This window comes from Engystomops pustulosus, chromosome 5 (genome assembly GCF_040894005.1).
Source record: "Engystomops pustulosus chromosome 5, aEngPut4.maternal, whole genome shotgun sequence".
In the NCBI taxonomy this organism is placed as follows: domain Eukaryota; kingdom Metazoa; phylum Chordata; class Amphibia; order Anura; family Leptodactylidae; genus Engystomops; species Engystomops pustulosus.
In genome coordinates, this window is record NC_092415.1 from 127,777,270 (window position 1) to 127,801,013 (window position 23,744).

At 42.9% G+C, this 23,744-nt stretch overlaps 1 protein-coding gene across 8 annotated transcripts in view; it reads right to left on the minus strand.

The window, feature by feature from the left end:
• Positions 1–23,744, minus strand: part of MTRR (5-methyltetrahydrofolate-homocysteine methyltransferase reductase) — a 517,819-nt gene that overhangs the window by 92,478 nt on the left and 401,597 nt on the right. For all 8 annotated transcript variants that reach the window (XM_072152995.1, XM_072152997.1, XM_072152996.1 and 5 more), the window contains one exon: positions 12,521–12,613. In XM_072152995.1, the coding sequence (XP_072009096.1) occupies positions 12,521–12,613 (93 nt within the window). The remainder of the gene's footprint in view (positions 1–12,520; positions 12,614–23,744) is intronic.

Consider the following 23,744-nt stretch of genomic DNA (forward strand, 5'->3'; position numbering starts at 1 on the left):
ATTCCACAACTGTAACCCTAGAGGTCTTAGAGGTTGGGCTATCACCCAAATAACGTCTGGGATATGAGGCGGAGACTTGGACCCTTTGCTTCTTCAAATTGAAAGCCAAGGATTTACAGGATGGGGAGTCTCAATCCCAGAGGCTTGAATGATAATTTTGGCTTCGGATGCTTTTTGTATATATTTTTTTTACCCTGGTGACTGATTCCCATTTTTTTGTTTTTACAGTATTGCATATCATGATGGCCTTTTGGCACTGTGTGGATGCGCGTTTGTTCTTACAGCAAGAATTGCATCTATACTAGTAGCATGTCTAATATCATGCAATGTAAAAAATGATCCAAAATTAGCCAAAAATTAGTGAATAGCAAATCTCACAAGGATAGAACAGATTTTTTCATCTTGCATTCATAATCACATCTCGCACTAAAAAGAATTGAATGAGGCGTGCTGTCCAAATGCTTACTTTTACTTTGACATTAAAAAGAAGAAATCAAATTGTCATATCTTAAATTAAGAAAAACACTTTTTTGTATATGTTTCGGTTAAGCACTGTCATGTTTATTAACTGGCCATATCTTTTTGTTTTATATAGGATGCAGACCCAAAACACTCCATCAAAAGCCTTACAAAGGACACTATGTTATTTATAAATACAACAACTATGTAACAATTTCAGCATTCAACTACAATAGGTACACTCTCAATATTGTGTTGCATTACACTGAATTCACAGTAAAATCGTTTTGGCGAATGAAGCTCATAAAAATCTCAGATTTCTACATAAAAGCGCTGGAACCTGTCCGCCCCCGCCCCTACAAGAGACCCAGCGAAACACGTGTCGGGACATCCTTTACTTATCCATAGCCACAGTTTAGGGATATAATAACAGAGGGACAGTAGTAATGTTGACACCTGAACATGTAGCAGGATCCTAGACAGCGTCAATATAGCTGATAGTCCCAGTCACTTGGACGCACACGATCTAAGACAAACTCATCAGCGCTGCTGTAGTGGAGTGTAGACGCGGCGCATAATCTATCAGCCGCAATCCTCTCACACAGCAACAGCCGGCTCATACACAGTGCTGCGCTGCAATGCACAGCAGTGACGCTCATGCTCCCTATGATCTGCTAACCTGAAGACCACTTTATCACACAGTCTGTTTCCTCCCCGATTCCCACAATAAATTAGTGGTGGGACTCTGCCAGATAAAAGGAAGAACATAATAACAAATAATGCCATACTAGTTTTTTCACTTTGGATATGTGATTCGCTCAGGAAGCAGCTTCTCTGTTCTGGAAGCTGTACTGTATGGTCAGGGCCAAAGGCGGAGATCTAGAAAATACTGTAGATTCCTTATAAGCTTATATGAATTTTTAAAGCCTATGTTTTATTTTGTATATCGATCCATTTCATTTTATCCATCCAATTTTAACTTACCATTAAAGTTATTTGTTTGTGTATTGTACTAGACCTGTGGAAGCACTTTTTATAGTACGAAACTTGTTGTCCAAAAATATATCTGAATAAAAGAAACTTTTACCCCTTAGTACCAGCGCCATCCAGACGTCTCATTTTTACATATAGGGAGGTACAACCAGTAACCTACCCTCCAGTCCAGTTTTTTCACTTATTAGTGTGAGATCATACTCAAGATTTTAGAGATTTAATAAAGGTTATATTTTATTACACTCGCAACTTTCCTTTTCCCCCTCCCTTTTTTTTAGATAAGTTTATTATGGTGCTGCATACTGTGTTTTGCAAATTGAACACACAACGTTCTCTAACCAAGTAAATCAAGGCACATTTTACAGTATGCTTTGGTATCAAGTATCACAATATTCCCTCCTTTGTCAGACGGCTTCACAGTTATATCCTTGTCTTTTTCCAAGTTACACAGAGCCTGAATTTCATCTTTAGTACAGTTATTCATATAATTTTTCAATTTTAGGTTTTTTAAATGTGCACACACCGGGGGCGTGGCCAACTGCCGTTGGAGATGGACGCACCCTGTGCGAGCTCCTCTGCCCAGTAAAGTATCCCTAGCCATCCTGCCCTTAAAGGGGGTTTGACACCCCAGAGAAAGTCACCGCTATATCCAGGGGGCGTATACGGTCCCATAGAGGTGCCTTTGTCCAGGGCACTTTGCTGTAGAAGGGCCCCCACAGATTCCCGGGCCTCATCCACTGCCAGAGGTCTTCTGGCATCATCCCAGCAGGGCCTGTGGCTGCCTCTCCCCTTCGCTGCCCCACCCCATAAGGTAGGCTTCTGGGGGGGGGGTCTTTCCTGACCGCGGCCTACTTGCGGCCTAACTGCGGCCTGAATCCCCGGCCTCGCTGGTGGAGGCTCCCGACACGCGAGCGCCCTCACCCGGACCGGAAGTTGGACGCTCACTGCTGACTCCTATAACAGCCTGGTTTTGCCTGAAGCCCCATCTGGCCTCCTGATCTCTGTGGGAGCCTCTGCAGCCTGTTCCCAGCACCCAGCAGGTTCTGAAGCCCACAAGTTCAGTGAGGCCTACTAGGCCTCAGAAGCCCCGGCCTTGAGTAGATCTGCTGCCCCACCTTAGGGTTCTGCATCTGGGGAGGTGATCAGGAGCCTTCCCCAGGGACTACCCTGTGGATTTCACTATTTGGTACCCAGGACCACTGTCAGTAAGGGCCCCTGGACCAAGAGTTATTGTTCCTGGACTCTGCTATATTATCTGTTAAGGGGCTACGCCAGTACACTGCACTTCCAGGCATAGGGGTATCCTCCCATCGTCCGTTACGCATCCATCAGGACGGATTACTGTGGTGTTCCTCCCCATTGTGTGCACCCTTTGCCTGGTCCTCTGCTGGCAGCTGAATACCACACTATGATACTCCAACATCAGGTCAGTTGTGCTGGCGAACAGCTTGACTGTAATTCAATTCCTCCATGAACCAGAGGTCGTGTGATTATTCATTAATGTGAGCGACAGCACCTCCCCAGCTCCTCACCATTATCCTGCAATCGATCCTGTGTCCCTCTTTTGACAAAATTCTGTACCATTTGAGAGAAAAGGGTGGTAACACTCCCAGGCGCAGTATGGCTCCCTCTAAGGCCTCGTCTGCTGCGGATAAGCGGAAAGAATTTGCCCGCAGCTCTAATCAGCTTGGCGGGCTTGTGCAGGACCCTCTGACCGATCTTCTGCAGTAGCATCCCCTGCATCAGCCTCCTCTTCTGAGACCCCTGCAGTTGAAGCGCCTACTCTGAAGGAAGTGTCACAACAGCTTCTGACAGATATCCTGGAAACCAAAACCTCTCTGACCACTAAGATTTATAAAGTGAGGGTAGATGTTGGTCTGCTCCGCCAGGATCTCCAAGGCTGTTGCGCAAGGTTGAGTTCTGGCGCCAAAAGGCCGATGACAAGGAGAACGTAATAATTTGCGCATTGTGGGCCTCTCTCAGGGGGATGAAGGTCAAAGACCAGCTGAATTTGTGGAGGGATGGCTCAGGGAGCGTTTTCCAGATGCCCCATACTCCTCGGCATATGCAGTGGAACGTGCTCATAGAGTTCCTGCTAAAGCTCCGCCACCTGGTGCCCCACCATGGCCTCTTTTAGCCTGAATGCTGAAATGTAAGGATTTGGACTTTGCAGCGACAGAGAGCGTCCTTTGTGCAGGTCAAGCGGAAGCTGAGAGAAAGGAATATAGTTTACTCCATGGTCTATCCAGCTAGATTTTGAGTCATAGATGGTGACCGGTCGATCTTCTTCTCTACTCCTGCAGAGGCGGATGAGTGGCTGGCTCGTAACTGCCGCTCGCCCAGGCGTTAATATCTCGTGATCTTCTCTTTTCTCTTTTAGGGACTTGGTTCTATGCCGACTCAGGACATTACGGGTTTACAAAGTTATCCTGTGGTGCTTTATCCAGAGGGACAGATTTTTCTTTACTTGAGTGAGTGGCTGATGTATCGGCAGGTTCGTTTATGAATTGACCCACAGCAAATCCCAGCTGCTTTGTGGGTCTTCCCCCCATAATTATCTCTTTAGCCGCTTTTACGATATGGCTCAACTGAGCTGGTTTGTTTTTTTTCTTGTTGGAAATGTTTTTTTGTGAATGGTCGAGTGGGAGGGAGGGGGGGAAATTTGAGGTAACAGGGTTACTACTGCTATGTTCTGACATTACCTTGCTTGTATGGTTCCTTTTATTAGTGTGGGGCATATATCCTGCGGACTCTGTATTAGTGTCCGATTTTAATGGCGGGGTGTAACATTATATCATGGAATGTGAGGGGCCTGGGGACTCCTGGCAAGAGAGGTGCAGTCTTTTCTCATGTTAAGCGCTATCAGCCTCATATTTTATGCCTTCAGGAGACCAATATGATCCTTAAGACAACACATTATCTAAACAAGCCCTGGGTACAATGGGCCAAGAGTTCATGCCAAAGTTCTTATTCCCGTGGGTTTCCCTATTGATCAACTCTTCCTTGCGGTGGGACCCTCAATGAGTGCAAATTGACCCCGAGGGTCGATATGTATTTGTTTGTGCTCTACTATTTCTCCAGGCCAATAGTGCTGATGGGTACATACAACCCTCGCCCTGGCTCCCTCCAAATCCTGCAGGACACAGTTACGTTTGCATCCCAGTACCCAGGGGCTGAAATTCTACGAATGGGGGATTTGAATCTAGTAATGCACCCTCATATAGATCGTTTCTCGGCAGGCTCTGGCTCTTGCCATTCTCTAGGTTCCTCACTACTTGCCCTGCTCATGTCAGAACTCGGCTGAATCGCTCTGTGGAGGTCTTTTCACCCGTCATTACATGAGTTTACCTGCCACACAGCTAGATTTCATGCTTTGTCTAGAATAGATTATATGTTTGGCACACCTGGTATTCGTGCAAATACGGCTGACCTTTCCCAGCTACCCCGCTCAGACCACAGCCCTATTATTCTCAGCTTATCATGGGGGATGGAGGGGAGGATGCTGAGTAACAGGATTCATCCCTTATGGCTCACTCTTATTAAGGCTATAGATAGAATTCCAGACCAACTATCACAGTTTTCTGAGGTGCACAATGCTGATCTAGGTGACTTACTAACATGGGATACCCTGAAGTCTTATCTTCGTGGTTGCCTGCATTCGTCTATTTCTTTTGTGAAAAAGTCCTCGGCACTGCATGAGGAGGAATTGGCCAGGGCCTGTAGAGAGGCGGAGGAGGCCTTTGCTAGGAATCCAGACGAGGCAAACATTGGGCAGGGATTATCTTACGGTGGTAAAGGAAAAGGCAGCTAGAAGGCTCTTTTTCAATAGACAGTCATTTGAAGCAGGCAATCAATCAGGTAAGCTTGGTTAGCTTGGTTGGCGAAGAAGGCAACCCCCCCCCCTCCCCGGTATTACGTATTAAATCCACAGCAGGCCAAACAGTACAGTCTTCAGATGACATTCTTTCAGAATTTGCTGCTTTCTTTAGGGAGCTTTACACATCCAAATTCTCACACACAACTACTGAACTAGCTGAATATTTAGATGAACTTACATTTCCCGGCCTTTCTCCCGAGAGCGTTCAGTTGTTGGAGGCCCCTATATCCGAAGATGAGATCACTGAAACGCTTCAATCTATGGCCAAGGGTTAGGTATCGGGCCCTGATGGTCTCCCTTTGGAGGTCTACTTACAATATGCAACATATCTTACTTTACACCTTTCGGCCATGTACCGAGCAGCATTTGATAGGGGTTGCCTCCCGCCCACCCTCAATGATGCCACTATTGTGGTGTTATTGAAGCCGGGAAAGGACCCAGAGGAGTGTGGCTCATATAGGCCCATCTCACTCCTTAATAAAGACAGTAAAATATTAACTAAAATCCTGGCCAATCGCTTAGGTAGAGTAATAACGGAAATTATACATCCGGATCAAGCAGGCTTTATTCCTTGTGTGTACATGTCCTATAATATTCGTCTGGCCCATGTTATCTCCCAAATGGGGTGGTGGGAACAATAAGATTGGGCCTTGGCCTAGCTAGACGCTGAAATCCACCATGTCCGGTTCCTCCGCCTACGTTCCCTGTGGCCTGTATTGGAGCCTGTTGATTATAAGCCTAACCACCTTCTCCCTTTGCGTAGGCTGGCCAGACAGGTTTGGCTTTGCTCATGTTCCCCTCTGGTCCCACCCAGGGTTGCTCCATTTTTCAGATTTGCAAGATGGTTCATACTGGACTGCCAAGGGTCTAGTGAACATTACTCAACTTCTTGGGGAGGCTCTCTCTGTGGAGGCAATTAGATCCACTTTTGATGTTCCAGATAGCAGTAGGCAACGATAGACTACCCTAAGGCATGCTTTTTGGGCTCAGTTCCCTCCGACAGAGACTGCTTCCTCCTCATTCCCACTGATTGGAGTTCTACGCTCTCAGGTTCCTAGAGGCCTGGTATCTGTTATCTATACCCACCTCCTCTCTGAGCTGTTGGAGGGTCCCCCTCTGCCAGTCAGAGCCCAATGGGAGGGTCTCATTCCCTCACTATAGGATGAAGACTGGAGGGCGGCCCAGGAGTCTCACACCTCGGTATCACCGGCAGCCAATAATAAACTAATTCAGTTGTTCATCATCCATCTATGCTATATCACTCCAGTCAGACTGTTTCATATGCATAGAATGCCGAACTCTAGATGTCACAAATGTCATGTGGACCGGGCAGATTTCATCCACCTAATGTGGTCTTGCGATATCCTGAATAAACCGGTCCCTACCTCACTGGCCCTATGCCTACTGGGAATTACCGGTGAGGATGACTGGTCCCATTATGAAGCAATTTTCTTGAAGGAAGCTCTGTTTTTGGCTCGTAAGGCCAGATAACCTTTTTAATGTTCGCAGTCTGAGAGAGTCTCTTGTCCCTTTTCAGTGAGTGCAATACTCGCTGTAGGTGATATTATTATAATTCAACATACTACAGTCGGGCACCCTTCCTGCACTCTTCTGTGCACTGTCGACAGGAGGGATTCCTTATTCTCCAGAAGTAGGGTGGTAGGTTACCTTGTTGCCTAACCATTGTTACTACCTTTTCTTTAACTCCATTTTGCTCTTGACACCACTCGACTAGGTTGGTTAGTGTTCTATGTATGGGTTGGGGAGGGGTTTACTGGATCGCTGTTTTTGTACAGATGTTATCACACATGACAAATAATTGTGCAAAGATATATGTTGTTATATCTGATGTACCTCAGCTAATGCTCCTTGTTTTGTGATGTTGCACCGTTTCATTTCTGTGCCAATAAAGCAATTAAAAAAAAAATGTGCACACACCACTTCAACGAAGACCTTCAGCAGAGGATATATCTCGTTGTGGTGGCATCTTCGCACTCTTATTCTTTAGTGTACTGAATGGTCCCTTTTCTTCTGGTAGGGGGTTTGAGTCTTCTAAACTGGCTAAGAGACAGACCTCCTTGATTACATCAGGGGGGATTCCCAATTCACGACTACTTTTATCATTCTTTTTCTTAAAAAAAAAATTGCCAACTTAGTTTCTGGGCAAAAAGATTTATATTAAATCAGATGTTGGAACAAAGGATAATCCTTTTGATAGAACTGTCATTTTGGCCAAGGGTTAGGTATCGGGCCCTGATGGTCTCCCTTTGGAGGTCTACTTACAATATGCAACATATCTTACTTTACACCTTTCGGCCATGTACCGAGCAGCATTTGATAGGGGTTGCCTCCCGCCCACCCTCAATGATGCCACTATTGTGGTGTTATTGAAGCCGGGAAAGGACCCAGAGGAGTGTGGCTCATATAGGCCCATCTCACTCCTTAATAAAGACAGTAAAATATTAACTAAAATCCTGGCCAATCGCTTAGGTAGAGTAATAACGGAAATTATACATCCGGATCAAGCAGGCTTTATTCCTTGTGTGTACATGTCCTATAATATTCGTCTGGCCCATGTTATCTCCCAAATGGGGTGGTGGGAACAATAAGATTGGGCCTTGGCCTAGCTAGACGCGGCCAAGGCATTAGATTCAGTAGAATGGCCGTACCTGTTGGCAGTACTGGAAAGATTTGGGATCGGGCCTAGGTTTCTCAAGTGAGTGTCTATACTGTACAGCTCCCCTACTGCCAAGGTGCTGGAAAATGGTTTACCTCCCCCCTCCTTTTGCCTCCATAGAGGTACCAGGCAGGGATGTCCCCTTTCACCGCTCCTGTTCGCAATTGCGATGGAGCCCCTAGCCATCAGGATTCGCCTCAATGCCGCTCTTCAGGGGGTGCGAGTGGGGGCATGGGAAAACAGAATTAGCCTTTATGCTGACGATGTAGCGTTGTATATGGCTAACCCTGCTGCCACCCTTCCCAGGGCCATCTCAATTATAAATAGGTTTTGTGACTTCTCAGGCCTCCTCATTAATTGGGATAAGTCCTTTCTTATGCCACTACGTAGGGAGGGCTATGGTTAGGGTCCTGAGTTCTGCGGCCTTCAAATAGTGGAAGGATTTCAATACTTAGGTGTACATATTGTACGGGACATCTCTCGCTCCTTCTCCCTTAATATTGCCCCTTTGGTGACTTATCTCAAAGATAAGTTATAAATACTTGGTGGCTCCTGCCTGTGTCTGTAGCTGGACGCATAAATCTACTTAAAATGATTGCATTGCTTAAATTGTTGTATACCCTGGAGCATGCAGATATCCCAGTGCCCAGACGTTTTTTTGAGCAGCTAGACTCTTTGTTCACCTCTTTCATCTGGGGGAGTGGGCGTGTTAAACTCCGTCTGTCCACTTTGCGTCGCCCTAGGGCACAGGCGGGGACTGCTTTGCCGGATCCCTTTTTGTATTACCTGGCGGGTCAGCTTCGCTATCTCCTTAGTTGGGTGTCACCTGCACAGATGCCAGACGCTGAAATCCACCATGTCCGGTTCCTCCGCCTACGTTCCCTGTGGCCTGTATTGGAGCCTGTTGATTATAAGCCTAACCACCTTCTCCCTTTGCGTAGGCTGGCCAGACAGGTTTGGCTTTGCTCATGTTCCCCTCTGGTCCCACCCAGGGTTGCTCCATTTTTCAGATTTGCAAGATGGTTCATACTGGACTGCCAAGGGTCTAGTGAACATTACTCAACTTCTTGGGGAGGCTCTCTCTGTGGAGGCAATTAGATCCACTTTTGATGTTCCAGATAGCAGTAGGCAACGATAGACTACCCTAAGGCATGCTTTTTGGGCTCAGTTCCCTCCGACAGAGACTGCTTCCTCCTCATTCCCACTGATTGGAGTTCTACGCTCTCAGGTTCCTAGAGGCCTGGTATCTGTTATCTATACCCACCTCCTCTCTGAGCTGTTGGAGGGTCCCCCTCTGCCAGTCAGAGCCCAATGGGAGGGTCTCATTCCCTCACTATAGGATGAAGACTGGAGGGCGGCCCAGGAGTCTCACACCTCGGTATCACCGGCAGCCAATAATAAACTAATTCAGTTGTTCATCATCCATCTATGCTATATCACTCCAGTCAGACTGTTTCATATGCATAGAATGCCGAACTCTAGATGTCACAAATGTCATGTGGACCGGGCAGATTTCATCCACCTAATGTGGTCTTGCGATATCCTGAATAAACCGGTCCCTACCTCACTGGCCCTATGCCTACTGGGAATTACCGGTGAGGATGACTGGTCCCATTATGAAGCAATTTTCTTGAAGGAAGCTCTGTTTTTGGCTCGTAAGGCCAGATAACCTTTTTAATGTTCGCAGTCTGAGAGAGTCTCTTGTCCCTTTTCAGTGAGTGCAATACTCGCTGTAGGTGATATTATTATAATTCAACATACTACAGTCGGGCACCCTTCCTGCACTCTTCTGTGCACTGTCGACAGGAGGGATTCCTTATTCTCCAGAAGTAGGGTGGTAGGTTACCTTGTTGCCTAACCATTGTTACTACCTTTTCTTTAACTCCATTTTGCTCTTGACACCACTCGACTAGGTTGGTTAGTGTTCTATGTATGGGTTGGGGAGGGGTTTACTGGATCGCTGTTTTTGTACAGATGTTATCACACATGACAAATAATTGTGCAAAGATATATGTTGTTATATCTGATGTACCTCAGCTAATGCTCCTTGTTTTGTGATGTTGCACCGTTTCATTTCTGTGCCAATAAAGCAATTAAAAAAAAAATGTGCACACACCACTTCAACGAAGACCTTCAGCAGAGGATATATCTCGTTGTGGTGGCATCTTCGCACTCTTATTCTTTAGTGTACTGAATGGTCCCTTTTCTTCTGGTAGGGGGTTTGAGTCTTCTAAACTGGCTAAGAGACAGACCTCCTTGATTACATCAGGGGGGATTCCCAATTCACGACTACTTTTATCATTCTTTTTCTTAAAAAAAAAATTGCCAACTTAGTTTCTGGGCAAAAAGATTTATATTAAATCAGATGTTGGAACAAAGGATAATCCTTTTGATAGAACTGTCATTTTGTCACTCAAGAGGTTCTTATGTAATAAATTTATTATCTGAGGGGAGCAAGTATAGAGCATGTTTCCCTGCTAGGCAGTTTCTGCTGTAGCGGGGTACTTATTGTTCCAGCAGCTGGGTGCTGTAGTCTACCAGCTGATGAGATGTGAGGGGTGAGATTGGCGTAGTGAATTGCTGCGGCTTGGTTTAGGGTGCGTTCAAATGTTCCGTTTTTCACATTTAGTTTATGAAGCTAAAGGCAGCTGTGGATCATAATGGGTCACAACAGATACATATACATTGCATTATATTGCACTGATCAAGTGATCCCACAATATAAAAAAGTAAAATAAAAAAGCTGTAAAAATATTATGCAGAAATTACAATATTTTCACATTCAACCTCATAAAAATAGGATAAAAAGAAAAAAAGTAGCATTTACCCTAACACAATATCAAAAAGTACAGCCTGCTCCACAAAACAGCCCTGTATTCAAAAAAAAAAAGTTATGCCTCTTAGAATATGGTGATGCAAAAACAAGCAAATTTCTCCCCAAATTAATTCATCATTCTGCAAAAAAAGTCAACCATAAAAAGCTAAATTAATGGAGTATGGCCATTATTGTGGGGAACCCATAGAATAAAGATAACATATTATTTTTATGATATGGTGAATGGCCAACAAAAAGGTAAAAACCCTAAACCAGACTTAAAGATTTTCTTATCCCCACCAAGAAATAAAATAAAATTTCACCTAGAAAATATAATTAAAGCAAATCTTCTCTGAATGGCGCTTCCTCCATCTGTACCCTGACGTGTGCCCATACAGCAATTTACCAACAGATATGGGGTATCGGCATACTCTGGAAAAATTGGATACCAAACTTTGTGGAGATTTAGTCATTTAATCCATTGTGAATGCCAAGATAAATCAGACATTCGGCAAGTGTAAAGAGAAGTGTCTGTTCAGGTACATAGGTAAACTAGTGTCCCTCAGTCTTATTCCTTTCCCCTGGGAAAATGCCCATCTGCTTCCTATACTCAGGATGCAGGACAACTCAACACATAAAAAATAAGCCCTCTATAAATGAGGTATCACCGTAATCATGGTGATCTATAGAATAAAGATAATATAGTATTTTAATAGTACAGTGTACAGCCCCCAAAAAATACAATAAGTAAACCAAAATTCATGATTTTCATTTCCTACATACATTTAAGAGTTAATAAAATCTCATCAATGAGCTAATGACCAACTAATGTCCAAATTGCCAAAAACAAAAAGATTGTATAGCCAATAAAAAGGGACAATGCATAATATGCTCTGAATGGCGCAGCTTCCCTTCAATGCCCTGGCCTGTAGCCATACAGCAGGTTACTACCACATATGGGGTATTGGCGTACTCAGGAGAAATTGGGTATCAAACTTTATGGAGCATTTTGGTATTTTATCCACTGAGAATTTTTACATTTTTTGAAAAACACATTCATTTAGCCAACAAAAATTTACATTTCAAAATTGCATCCGATTGAATTCTATCCCCTGTAAAACAATTAAAGGGTTAACAAACTTCGGTGAAAGTCATTTTACATACGTTAAGGGGAGTAGTTTCTATAATCGGGTAATTTATGGGGTTTTACATTTATTTTTGCTTCTTAAAGTGACTTGAAATCTGAGCAGGTCCCACAAAAACGTGATTTAGTGTTTTTTTTGAAAATGTAAAAAGGCCCATAACATCTTACTAAAATGAGAGGATGTATAAAAAAAACCATAGAGACATAAAGCAGACATTCGGTTAATGTTTGTTATCAAGTTTTTTTGCTGTCATGACTATGTATGGAAAATGTGAAACATTTTCAATTTCAAAAATCAAGACTTTTTCCAAATTTCCACCAAATATTTTTTTCATAAATAAAAGCAACACATACCAACAAAATTTTTCAACTAACATGAAGTACAAAGTGTCCCGAGAAAACAATTTCAAAATCACTTTGATATCTAAAAGCGTTCCGAAGTTATAACCATTTATAGTGACATGTCAGATTTGTAAAAATGGGCCGTGTCAGGAAGGTGAAAAGTGGCTTTGGCGTTAAGGGGTTAAAGTGAAATATAAATGTGCAAGCAAGTACCTGAAAAAATAGTCCTTATCATGGCTGCGGCAACCAAAAAACAACCACGTATCTCCAAAAGTGCAATCCTTCTTCTGTTGGCGTTGAATTTCTCTAAAATAAAAGACAAAAATTTATTTGAAAACTAAGAAAATTTCTGTGCTTGGATGACAGACATTCACTTGAAAATCATTATGATTATTCAACTTATTTGAAGAGTATAAACCATTAATGACAAAAAGAAGGAAGTCACCTCCTGCCCGCCCTGTAATGCTCAAAGTGGTGTGCAGGGCTCAAAAGCCACAAAACTGGCACAGTTTTGTTCTTATTAAGCTCCGTTTTGGTGTCTCGGGTTGCCATGGAAACCTGACGTTTTGCTTCCATTACGGAACTTCCGGCTTATTGCCCCGAAACTTCCGTCTGAATAGCTTTAATACGGGCTGATTCTACTCATCCCGCTTGTTACCCTGGCATTCTATCATTGAACAGAAGTACAGGCGGTCCCCTACTTAAGGACACACGACTTACAGACAACCCATAGTTACAGACAGACGCCTCTGACCTCTGGTGAAGCTCTCTGAATGCTTGACTACAGTCCCAGATTGCAATAATCAGCTGTAAGGTGTCTGTAATTAAGCTTTATGTATAATCCTTGGTCCCATTACAGCAAAAAATGTTTAAACTCCAATTGTCACTGGGGCCAACATTTTTTTTGCATGGATCTACAATTATAAAATATACAGTTTCGACTTACATACAAAATCAACTTAAGAACAAACCTCCGGACCCTATCTTGTACGTAACCCGGGACTGTCTGTAACCACCTTTGTAAGTATTGTATCTACTTTTCATCACACATATTGCTGCATCCCACCATTATAGATTAAATACATCGTGCCAACAGCTCATTATGAACTATTTGTTTTTATTATTCATTGTAATAATGAAATATTCTATACTAACCATGTTCTCATAAACATTCTATTTTTAATGGTCCCTTATTAACTTCTGAGCAATACCCCTTTAAAGAGTATCTGTATATCCATCTCTATTTTATATTAATTTATTGCTTACTCTTCATTTTATTTATTTATGTATTTATAGTCTCTGTATCTTTTTTATATACTTAGATCTTTTTCCATTTGTACTTGAAGAAGGGACGTGTTGCCCGAAACAGGTTTACTATTTTGGAATAATAAATTGTTTTAACTTCACCTGAGGACCCTCTTTCCAACAGCGTCGTGACAGCTTTTTTTCTTGGTTGTAACCCCACCTTGTTCATTTGAATACTGGTTTTAGCCTCTATCAATGGATATTACCAGCAAGCTGAAGGGCAGCTTGGGTTGATATACATGCTAAATTTAAGCTACTTATGGTGTGCGTAATTCTAGGGGGGGTTATAGCTCATACCCTTCCCTCCATACGTATCCCCTTGATATCTTGTTCTTTCCCTTATTTATCCCACAATAACACATGAGTTGCTGTCCTCTTGTTTGCTTCTTTTTTGTTCTTTTGTTATAGTGGCACAGAACGAGATTTTAAATGCCTTCTTTGCCAGAATATTGGTGGAAAAGGCATTGTAGATCTCCCCCATTGAAAGGGATAAAGATTGAATATGGATATAAACTGTTGTCGGGGCAAATGGCAGGGCTCCAGATGGGAAATAGCGCTTCTTAGCTTTTTGTAGAGCGGAAAATATCCCTTCAAAGGTTATAGTGAGTATTTTCACCCCACATGTGCTTTTAAAAAGTAACGCACAGAGATTGACGCATTGTAAAAATGGCAATTATTCTGCAAAAACGAGATGTTAATGCACAATATAAAGTAACTAGATAGAGTCACTAATAAAAGTCATGTTTCTATTAATTATGCCAGGTTTCCCCATTTTGGAAACAACATCTTCAAATTATTTAGCTAGGGACAAAGTATAGGGGAGACAGAGAAAGAAGGAAAGGCGTGAGTGTAGTTAATACTTCACTTTTATGAAATAGCAATTAGAAATGGGGAATACAGCCCCTAATTGTTTGAGGTATATTAAGCAGTCAAAATCACAGAGAGAGAAGAAAGCACTACGGGCACAGCCAGCACAATAACGGATCCTTATCAGTCGATAGGAACAGTGGATGGGTATGTGCGGAGATTGTCGCTATATCACAGCGGTTGTGCTCTGACTCCCGAAAGTAGACCAGCACAATACACAATAAGTAAAGAGGCGGAGTGGCACTCACCATTCGTGAAAGCAATCTTCTTTATTCAAAGTTCATATGGAGGGTACACAGGGGGGGCATGCAGTGCTGCAAAGCCAACGGGCTGTTTTGCACCAGCCGGCATTCGTCGTCATAGTAACAATAAACAATCAAATAAAACGTATTCTGCTGCTACTGGATTCCTAAAACCAGACATAAATTCTATTCCGCTCCAATATTGGGCGGTATTAGCTGTACAGGTGAACAGGAATCAGGTATAACAGCAAGATAAAGTGGCGTGTAAGTGGGTGAAGGGTCAGTATCTAGACCGTGCTACCTGTTAGAAACATACACTTAAAAAGAGACACAATACTATACTAGTAAATAGCATGGTGAAGAAGTAACTATTCTGGATAAAGTCAAAGAAAAACCTTCATGTCATTGCGGTCATTGAGTCCTAAAGCGCCCATGGCTCCAAATTTCATGATGCACCTACTCTCACGACATAGATGATTGAGAGCACGATCCCCACCCTCAGGGCCACATTCCACCCTCTCTATACCTGCAAATTTCAAAACATCAGGGTCCCCATTATGTTGCTGTCTAATATGCTCAATCAGACGGGGGCAGCATTTGCCTGTAATTATGGGCCTCTTATGCTCCCTGAATCTGGTAAAAAGGCTCCTGACCGTTTTCCCGATGTAATATCGTTGACAGGGGCAGGAAACTACATAGACAACGAACGTGGATCTACAGGAGATGAAAGTGTTAACCCTTTGAGTGATGCCTCCAAAAGTAATGTACTTGGCCTGACTATTAAAACTGCAATGACGGCAGGACCCACACTTAAAATTACCCTTGGGAGTCCCTCTCTGTAGCCAACCATCACGAGGGGAGGAGTACCTACTCCGAACCAGATTATCCCTAAGGGTGGTACATTTTCTAAAGGCTACCATAGGTCTATGAGCAGTGAGTTCAGCTAACTGCGGGTCCTGCTCAAGTATGTGCCAGTGCCTGTTTATGGCTGATTTTATAGCGGACTCACATGGACCATAATCAAAGGTGAAGACAAAGCGTCTATCACCACTGTTTCCTTCTTTTTGGCGTGGGCCCCTCTTAGTTTTGAGGAGTTTATCACGGGGTGTTTTTTCGGCCCTGCACCGAGCCTTCTCGATTAAAGGGGCAGGGTACCCACGTTCTAGCAGCCTAACCTGTAACTCCTCAGCTTGTATGACAAAATTGTCGTCTTCACTGTTAAGCCTCCTGAGGCGCAAAAACTGGCTGTAGGGCAGACCCTCCTTAGTGTGCTGTGGGTGGTGGCTGGTATAATAGAGGAGCAAGTTGGTAGCCGTGGGCTTCCTATAGGCCGAAGTACAGAGTTTACCATCCACTACCCTGACCTTTACGTCCAGGAAGTCTAGTTCCAGCCCTCCAAAAACTGCAGTGAATTTCATATTCATCTGATTAACACAATTTAGGTGCTTAACAAAATCCAAAAAGGACTGTTCATCCCCCTCCCATACAATAAAAATGTCGTCCACATACCTGTGGAATGCCTTTAACCTGGTGGTATACGGGTTGTCCAGGGAAAAAATGTAGCGACCCTCAAAGCAAGCCAAAAAAATGTTGGCAAGGGTACAAGCTACAGGGGTGCCCATAGCGGTACCCGTATTCTGGGCATACCATTTACCATCAAAGGTGAAGGCATTGTGCGATAGGACAAGACGAAGTCCATTGCACACAAAATCAATGTATGTGTCACCTTGACCTGCATTAATGAGTACGTCCCGAACACTCTCCACCCCTAGTTCCTGTGGGATGCGTGTATACAAGCTCTCCACATCAATCGATGCCAGATGATATCCCTCCAACCACTGTATATCCCGGATGACCTCCAAAAAGGTGTTGGTATCCTTGAGGTAAGACGGAATGTCGGGGAGCAAGGGGCGTAACAACCAGTCTAGGAATTGGGACAGGGGCTCAAATAGAGAGCCAATACCCACCACTATCGAGCGGCCAGGGGGACTCACAAGGGTTTTGTGCACATTTGGTAGAAAGTACCAACACGGGTACTTGGGACTGGCGGGGAAAAGTTTCTCTGCTGTGCGTTCTGACAAGACACCATAGTTAACACTCCATCTGAGGAAATCCCGTAAGTGGGATTACTGTCCAGAGGTGTATATGTGGACCTGTCCTGTAGCTGCCTCATGGCCTCTTTTACATAATAGTCCCTGGTCATCAGGACCACGTTGCCCCCCTTATCGGCCGGCTTAACCAATATATCTGCACGGGTCTTCAGCCAGCGGAGGGCACGTAATTCACCCTCAGTGAGGTTCCTAGGGGCCTCTGGATATACCAGGGATTTAATATCCCTAATAACCATCTAGCTGAAGATTTCGATGGGTGAGCCGGTCGACACAGGGGGGCAAAACGTGGAGCTTATACCTCCATGGAAGGCAGGTATCTCTACGGTGGAATCGGATCCTCCCATACGATCAAAATTGGCTATAAAAGGGAAACACAGTCCTTGGATAGGACAACGTCCGTGAGGTTAATGATATTAGAAGTCCTCATGAGGTCGGTCTCGAGGATGGCCTCGTTGCTGCTGTCATATGACTCGTCTGGGTTAGTATAAAATCTGTCCAGATTAATGGTAGAGGAATGATGGGGTGAGGGGGGGGGTTATGGTGGAATCAGAATTGGGGGAGTCTGGAGGGAAGGAGGAGGGGGGTTTTGGACAAGGGACAGAGGTGGTAGCAGTGCGGGCGTAAGGGTAGTCTGTACCTACTGGCGCCAAGAGCTTTCTCTTGTAGCTGGCCGAACGTCCCCCTCTTCTTCCTCTGTCCACCTCTCCCCCTCCGGATCCTCCTTCTAAAGGGGCCGCCTGCGATGTTGCTTGAGGGGTCGTGCTCTGGGGAAGTCCCAGTCGGTCTCTGATTGGATCGGTTGTTCCAGTTGCTTGCTCGTCTGACACGCTTGAGTCGGACTCTGTGGTCCAGAAGACTGTGGACCTAGTTTTGTTTTTAGTGCCATGGAACCTTCTCCGTTTGCTTTTTTTGTTGTTAGGTGCAGCATTCCAGTCGAAGACGATCCCCAGATCAAAATCTGTTTTATCCCTTAGAAACTTATCCCGTTTCTTCTCCTTTATTTCAATTTGGGTGAGAGACAGCCGTTTTTCCAGCTTCTTAAAGAATACCTGGGTCTGGTTATCCGTGAGCCGTGTCCTCAGCTCTGTCTTAGCTTTACAAAGCTCAGTTGTTATCTTCGTGTATTCTTCCTCATTCCTTTTCAGGACCAGCCGCATAAGGTTCAATGAGTGCTGGAGGTGTAGGTCTTTCCATTCTTGCATAAATACGAGGTCTTCCTTGTATTGTGCTGGACTCTTGAACAAGCGTAAACCTCGCGGTACGCGGTTACTGGCATTATAAGACCGCAAAAAATTAAGTCCCCATTGTAATACACGTGTATTCTCGTGTTGGGACTAAGGGCTAAGATAATGTGTCCCCAAAAAAACTATTAGATTATTGATAAAGGGGAGTTGGGGATTGGGTTTTTGCTCAGTTCCTCTAGGCTTCAGTGGTTCTGTCCAGCCCCTTAGTCTGTGCTATTTACCATAAGCACCTACTCCAGTCCTTCATATATCACAGGAATAACATACAACCCTCGCAGATACTTATATACAAAAAGACTTTACTAACAACATACATGTGACAAAGTAACTACATAAAATACTATACAAAATACATAGAGAACACAACTGCACAGAAACCTTCTACTTCTGACCCCACTTGGACTCCCAGTAATGTGTCATGTGTATGTATATACAATATATTCTAACACTACAGCAGCTCCTGGATATACCCTGAAGCAGGAGTCACATCCAGTACCTGACCATATACATGTACATATAGAGACTCATGCACAATAGCATCTATATATCTACTCCTCCAATACACGTGCAGGGAACTGATCCACGTGTGAATGGGATACGGCTACATATTGCACATGTAGTTACGCTAATATATATATGCAATATATATAATAATAGAGCAGAGGGTCCAGTTATGAAGAATGTTCCCCTGTAACAATTATTTATTCTTGTTAGCTTGCCGAGAAAAATAAAAGTTCTCTTCTATATCTTGTCAAGAGGGAGAATTCTGAAGGTGGGATAGGGGAAAGGGTATAAGTGGTGATTTATGTATAACACAGCCAGCTTATCACTGTGTATGTATTGACATTTCGGTTTGCAACATTATTGCACAGATTGCACTGTTCAACTCCACACACATAAGCCTATTCCTTTACTTGACTTATTTACAAACAAGGTTACATTGATTTAGTTTGTGATCTACACAGTTGGGTGGGCGAAGCTGACCTGTTGTCCTACTTTTAATTAGCAATAGATAGCCATCCATAACTGAAAGAAAATAGTAGGGTTTAGAAATCAATAATACCCTAGGGAACATATAGCAATTGTTGCTGTACCCAAGGGAGATGTAGTGACTTCTATACCCCAGCTGCAACCCTCCATTTATCCTCTGCAAATAGGTGGGAACTGATCAAACCCACCAAGGGTATATCCCCATATAGCAGCAAGGATAGAAGCCCTATCTCCTGGCTGATCAAACAGTGTGGATGCTGTCTATTTGTGGTTTTAACATCTTAATCAACCACTCACTATAGCCCTGGTGGATATGAAAGGGGTTCTTTTTGGTCGCTAGCCGGGCGACTATTGGAAATTATTAGTTTGTGATCTAGCCCACTTGTCTTTTTGTTGACATTTAGATTTGCAAAATCAATCGCGCTGCTAGACTTCACACACATAAGCCTGTTTATCTATGGCTGGTTGCAGACAAAGCTGTGTAGCGTGTCTGTAATAAAGACCTCTTGCACTCCTGCAGGGCACCGCCGCGCCTCTTTCTCTCGTCTGTTTATGATCTGCACCGGAGTAGTCGGCTGACACTCTTCGTGTGTCTATGTAAAGCAGAGAATTTGCCCGCAACCTGTGTGTCATTAGATAACATGATAAAAACATCATAGGACGTCCATGAAAAAGAAAACTGACGCGTTTCGGGCGAAAAACGCCCTTAGTCGTAGCCTGATACATGGAATAAGCAAAGACTATTTAAGCATAAGTGAGGAGTCACATGATACAACTGGGCGGAGCATATTGAAGCAATGGCAGAACAGCCCACATGAAGAAAGAATAAAACCAAGCGACAATAATGTAGAACCCACAGGAATGATATATTAATAAAGATACATTAGATCATTTTTGTAGCTTAAACCCTGTGGGAACCTTGTTTGGAGGGAGAGGATCCAGAAGGCTTCACGGGATCGCAGCTGTCTGGTCCAATCTCCTCCTCTACGGGGGCGTGGTAAACGCTCAATGGGAATGACAGATAGTGTGGAAACATCGCCATGGTGCATCTCTAGGAAATGTTTTGAGAGCCCCGACAGACCTGAGGACAAGGTAAATTGGTGTTTGGTGGCACCACTAATGTGTTCAGCAATGCGTTTTTTGAGTGGTCTAATGGTGCAACCTACATACTGCACGCTGCATGATGAGCAGGATGCTAAATAAACGACATGATCACTAGTGCAATTGAGGTGAGTATATATGGAAAAAGATTTTTTAGTGACATAAGAAGAAAAAACAGAAGTTTTGGTAATATATTTGCATATGTTGCACCGAATATGACCACATGTAGTGCTGCCCTTATATTGGAGCCATGTAGGCTTGGCATAATAGGAGGTGAACATATTAGGAGCCACTATTTTACCCAGGGATGGAGCATTTCTGGAAACATAACGTACTCCTTTATCTAACACCTCAGACAAGATTTTATCTTGGTACAAGATAGGCAGATGTTTTTTTATGATGTGAATGACATCATTATATTGTGGGTTGTATGTGGTACTGAATGTAAAGGGACAGGGGGTGGTGGTGTTGTTTTTCTGTTTACCACTTTTTGAATGTAACACCTCCTGTCTAGTTTTTTTATGTAGAGCTGAGGAGATGTGAGAAAGAGATTTGGCTTGGTAGCCTCTAGCTCTAAGTCTAGAGGTAGTATGTTTAGCCACTTCCTCATAAAAAAAGTTATTTGAGCAAATTCGTTTAGCCCGGGTGTATTCACCCTTGGGTAGATTCTGTATAATATGAGGAGGGTGGCAAGAGGTGGCATACAGAACAGTATTTCCAGAGGTGGGTTGAATGTGGCCAGTAACAGTGTCACCAATTAATTCGACATCCAAAAATGGAATAGAGGTAGTGGACAAAGAAAAAGTAAAATTAAGATTGAAGTGGTTAGAGTTTAAATATTCAATGAAGTGAGTTATATCGATTTGTGGTCCAGTCCAGATGAGGAGACCATCATCAATATAACGGCCATACCATTTAATGTAATCAAGGTAGGGATTATTATCACCAAAAATGTGAATCTCCTCAAACCAGGCCATATAAAGATTTGCTAAAGTGGGCGAGAACTTTGAGCCAATGGAGCAACCTTGGCATTGGAAAAAATACATGTTGTCAAAAAGAAAAAAATTGTTGGTAAGTAAGAAGTATAACACATCTGTGACATAAACAATAAGATTGTCAGAGAAATTACTATACTTATGTAGGTGGAACTGGACTGCTTCAATCGCTAAGTTGTGAGGTATCACAGTATATAGGGAGGAAACATCACACACAACCCATGAGCATTCTGTGGTCCACCTGATTGTTTGCATGCTTTTTAAGACTTCAAAACTATCTTTAATAAATCCAGGGGTATGCTTAACAAAGGGTTGGAGTATATTATCGACCCAAGATGCCATTTTCTCAAGTAAAGAATTGTTGCCTGCAAAAATAGGTCTAAAACTGGGAGGGAACAGACCTTTGTGAGTTTTGGGAAGCATATAAAAGATAAGGATATTGGGAAAATCAGGGATAAGATCATGTATATTGGTATCTTTGAACACTCCATAATAACTTTTTGCAGGGTATCCTTAACCACAGATGTGGGATTGTACGAGACTTTACGATATACATTAACATCATATAAGAGAGACAAAGCTTCACGGGAGTACAGAGTTCTGTCCAGTACAACAATTGAGCCCCCTTTATCCGAAGCACGAATGATGATATTGGGATTATTTTTGAGATCCTTGATAGATTGAAATTCATCTTTAGTTAAGTTCTTGTGTGAAGTGTTGGAAATATTATTGCATAGTGACGCAAGGTCCCATTCAACCAGGGTTTGAAATGAGTCCATAGCAGGAACACGGGCATTTACAGGGTAAAAGTAAGGATTTGAGGATTGTATGAACTCAGAGGCATTAATATGAGAATGGTTGGAATCATATTTATTAATTAATGATCTAATGTATCTTTATTAATATATCATTCCTGTGGGTTCTACATTATTGTCGCTTGGTTTTGTTATTCTTTCTTCATGTGGGCTGTTCTACCATTGCTTCAATATGCTCCGCCCAGTTGTATCATGTGACTCCTCACTTATGCTTAAATAGTCTTTGCTTATTCCATGTATCAGGCTACGACTAAGGGCGTTTTTCACCCGAAACGCGTCAGTTCTCTTTTTCATGGACGTCCTATGATGTTTTTATCATGTTATCTTTTCCAAATAAAGTGGACTTTTAACTAAAAAAAAACTACATAAACAATTATACTGATCCGAAGAGTATAGCTAACATGGTTCATATGCTATATAATGTACATAACAAAAACTAAAGTAAAAAAATTAATGACAAAATTGATATCTTTGGATCCTCTATGACAAAGAGTGAATAAATATGTTAAAAAGGTATAGCTGCCTGAAACTGTGACTAAAAAGTGTTTTATCCAGCAAAAAAACCCCAATTGACTAAATTAATTAACTCGTGCAACTTCTCAAAAGTTTTCGTTTACAGAGGTGTGTTGAAAATTTTTATTTGCTGGACAAATTTTACCTTTTAGTGGCACTAGTTAATATTGCATGCAATATACTGAAAAGCTGAAAAAAAAGTTCGGTGAAATTCACAAAAAAACACATTTGCTGTGTTTTCTTGTGGGCCCTATTTTTACTGCTTTCTTTGTGCACTCCAAATGACACCTCCCTTTTATGCTTTGGGTCGACACGATCACAGGGATAATTTATGTAGGCTTTATAAGGTTTTAGTAGATTTTAAAATGTTTAATTCTTCATGCAAAATTTTTTTTGCAGTTTTGCCAAATTCTGAGGCTATTAAGTTTTCCATACTACGGAGTATGGACCTGTTTAAGGTGTAATTTTTTTGTTGTACATGCCAGAACTTCAATTTGGCCCTTCAAAAGGGACCTGCATTTTTTTATTCAAATATTTATGGAGGTGAAAAATGGCAGAAAGTATCAATACCTAACATGTTTATGATTTTTACTGTTTATTTTTATATGTGTTCACGATAAAAAGGGGAGATTTAAACGTTTCCTCTTGCTCCCCCCCCCCCCAATATTACTTATTACTTGCTCCCCCCCCCCTAGGATACTTAAAACCTGAATGGTCTGATCACGCATACTACAGATTGCAAAACTACTCTATTGCAGCATATAGTCATTGTGGCTGGCCTATAAGTCTCTATTATTGAAAGCTGCCATGGCAAGCCCTCTGATGACATCCAAGATGGTGGCACCCATCGGCATCTCAATTAGGTTCTGCAGTCGGGTTTGATCACGTCACTTAACAAGTTAACTGCCACGATTTGTGCCAGCAAAATCCGGAGCAGTTAAAGGCAAGTGTCAGCTGTGCTATGCAGCTGACAGCTACCTATATGAAAAGAGCTCAGACTGTGAGTTCTCTACATACATCCCCTGCTGCACCACAACGTTATAGTACATATTTAAAAAAAACGTACCTGCATGTATAACAGTAAACAGCAGGGTGCAGAAGGGAGGGAACACTATTTGGATACTTTGGCACTTTGCAGAACCTTCAGAAATGCAGGCATAGAGGGATACCCTGGAAGTGACCTGATTTTGGAAACCTTACAGTATATCCTGGGGTGTATTGAGCTATTTGACCCCCTGCTGTGGTATTAATTTA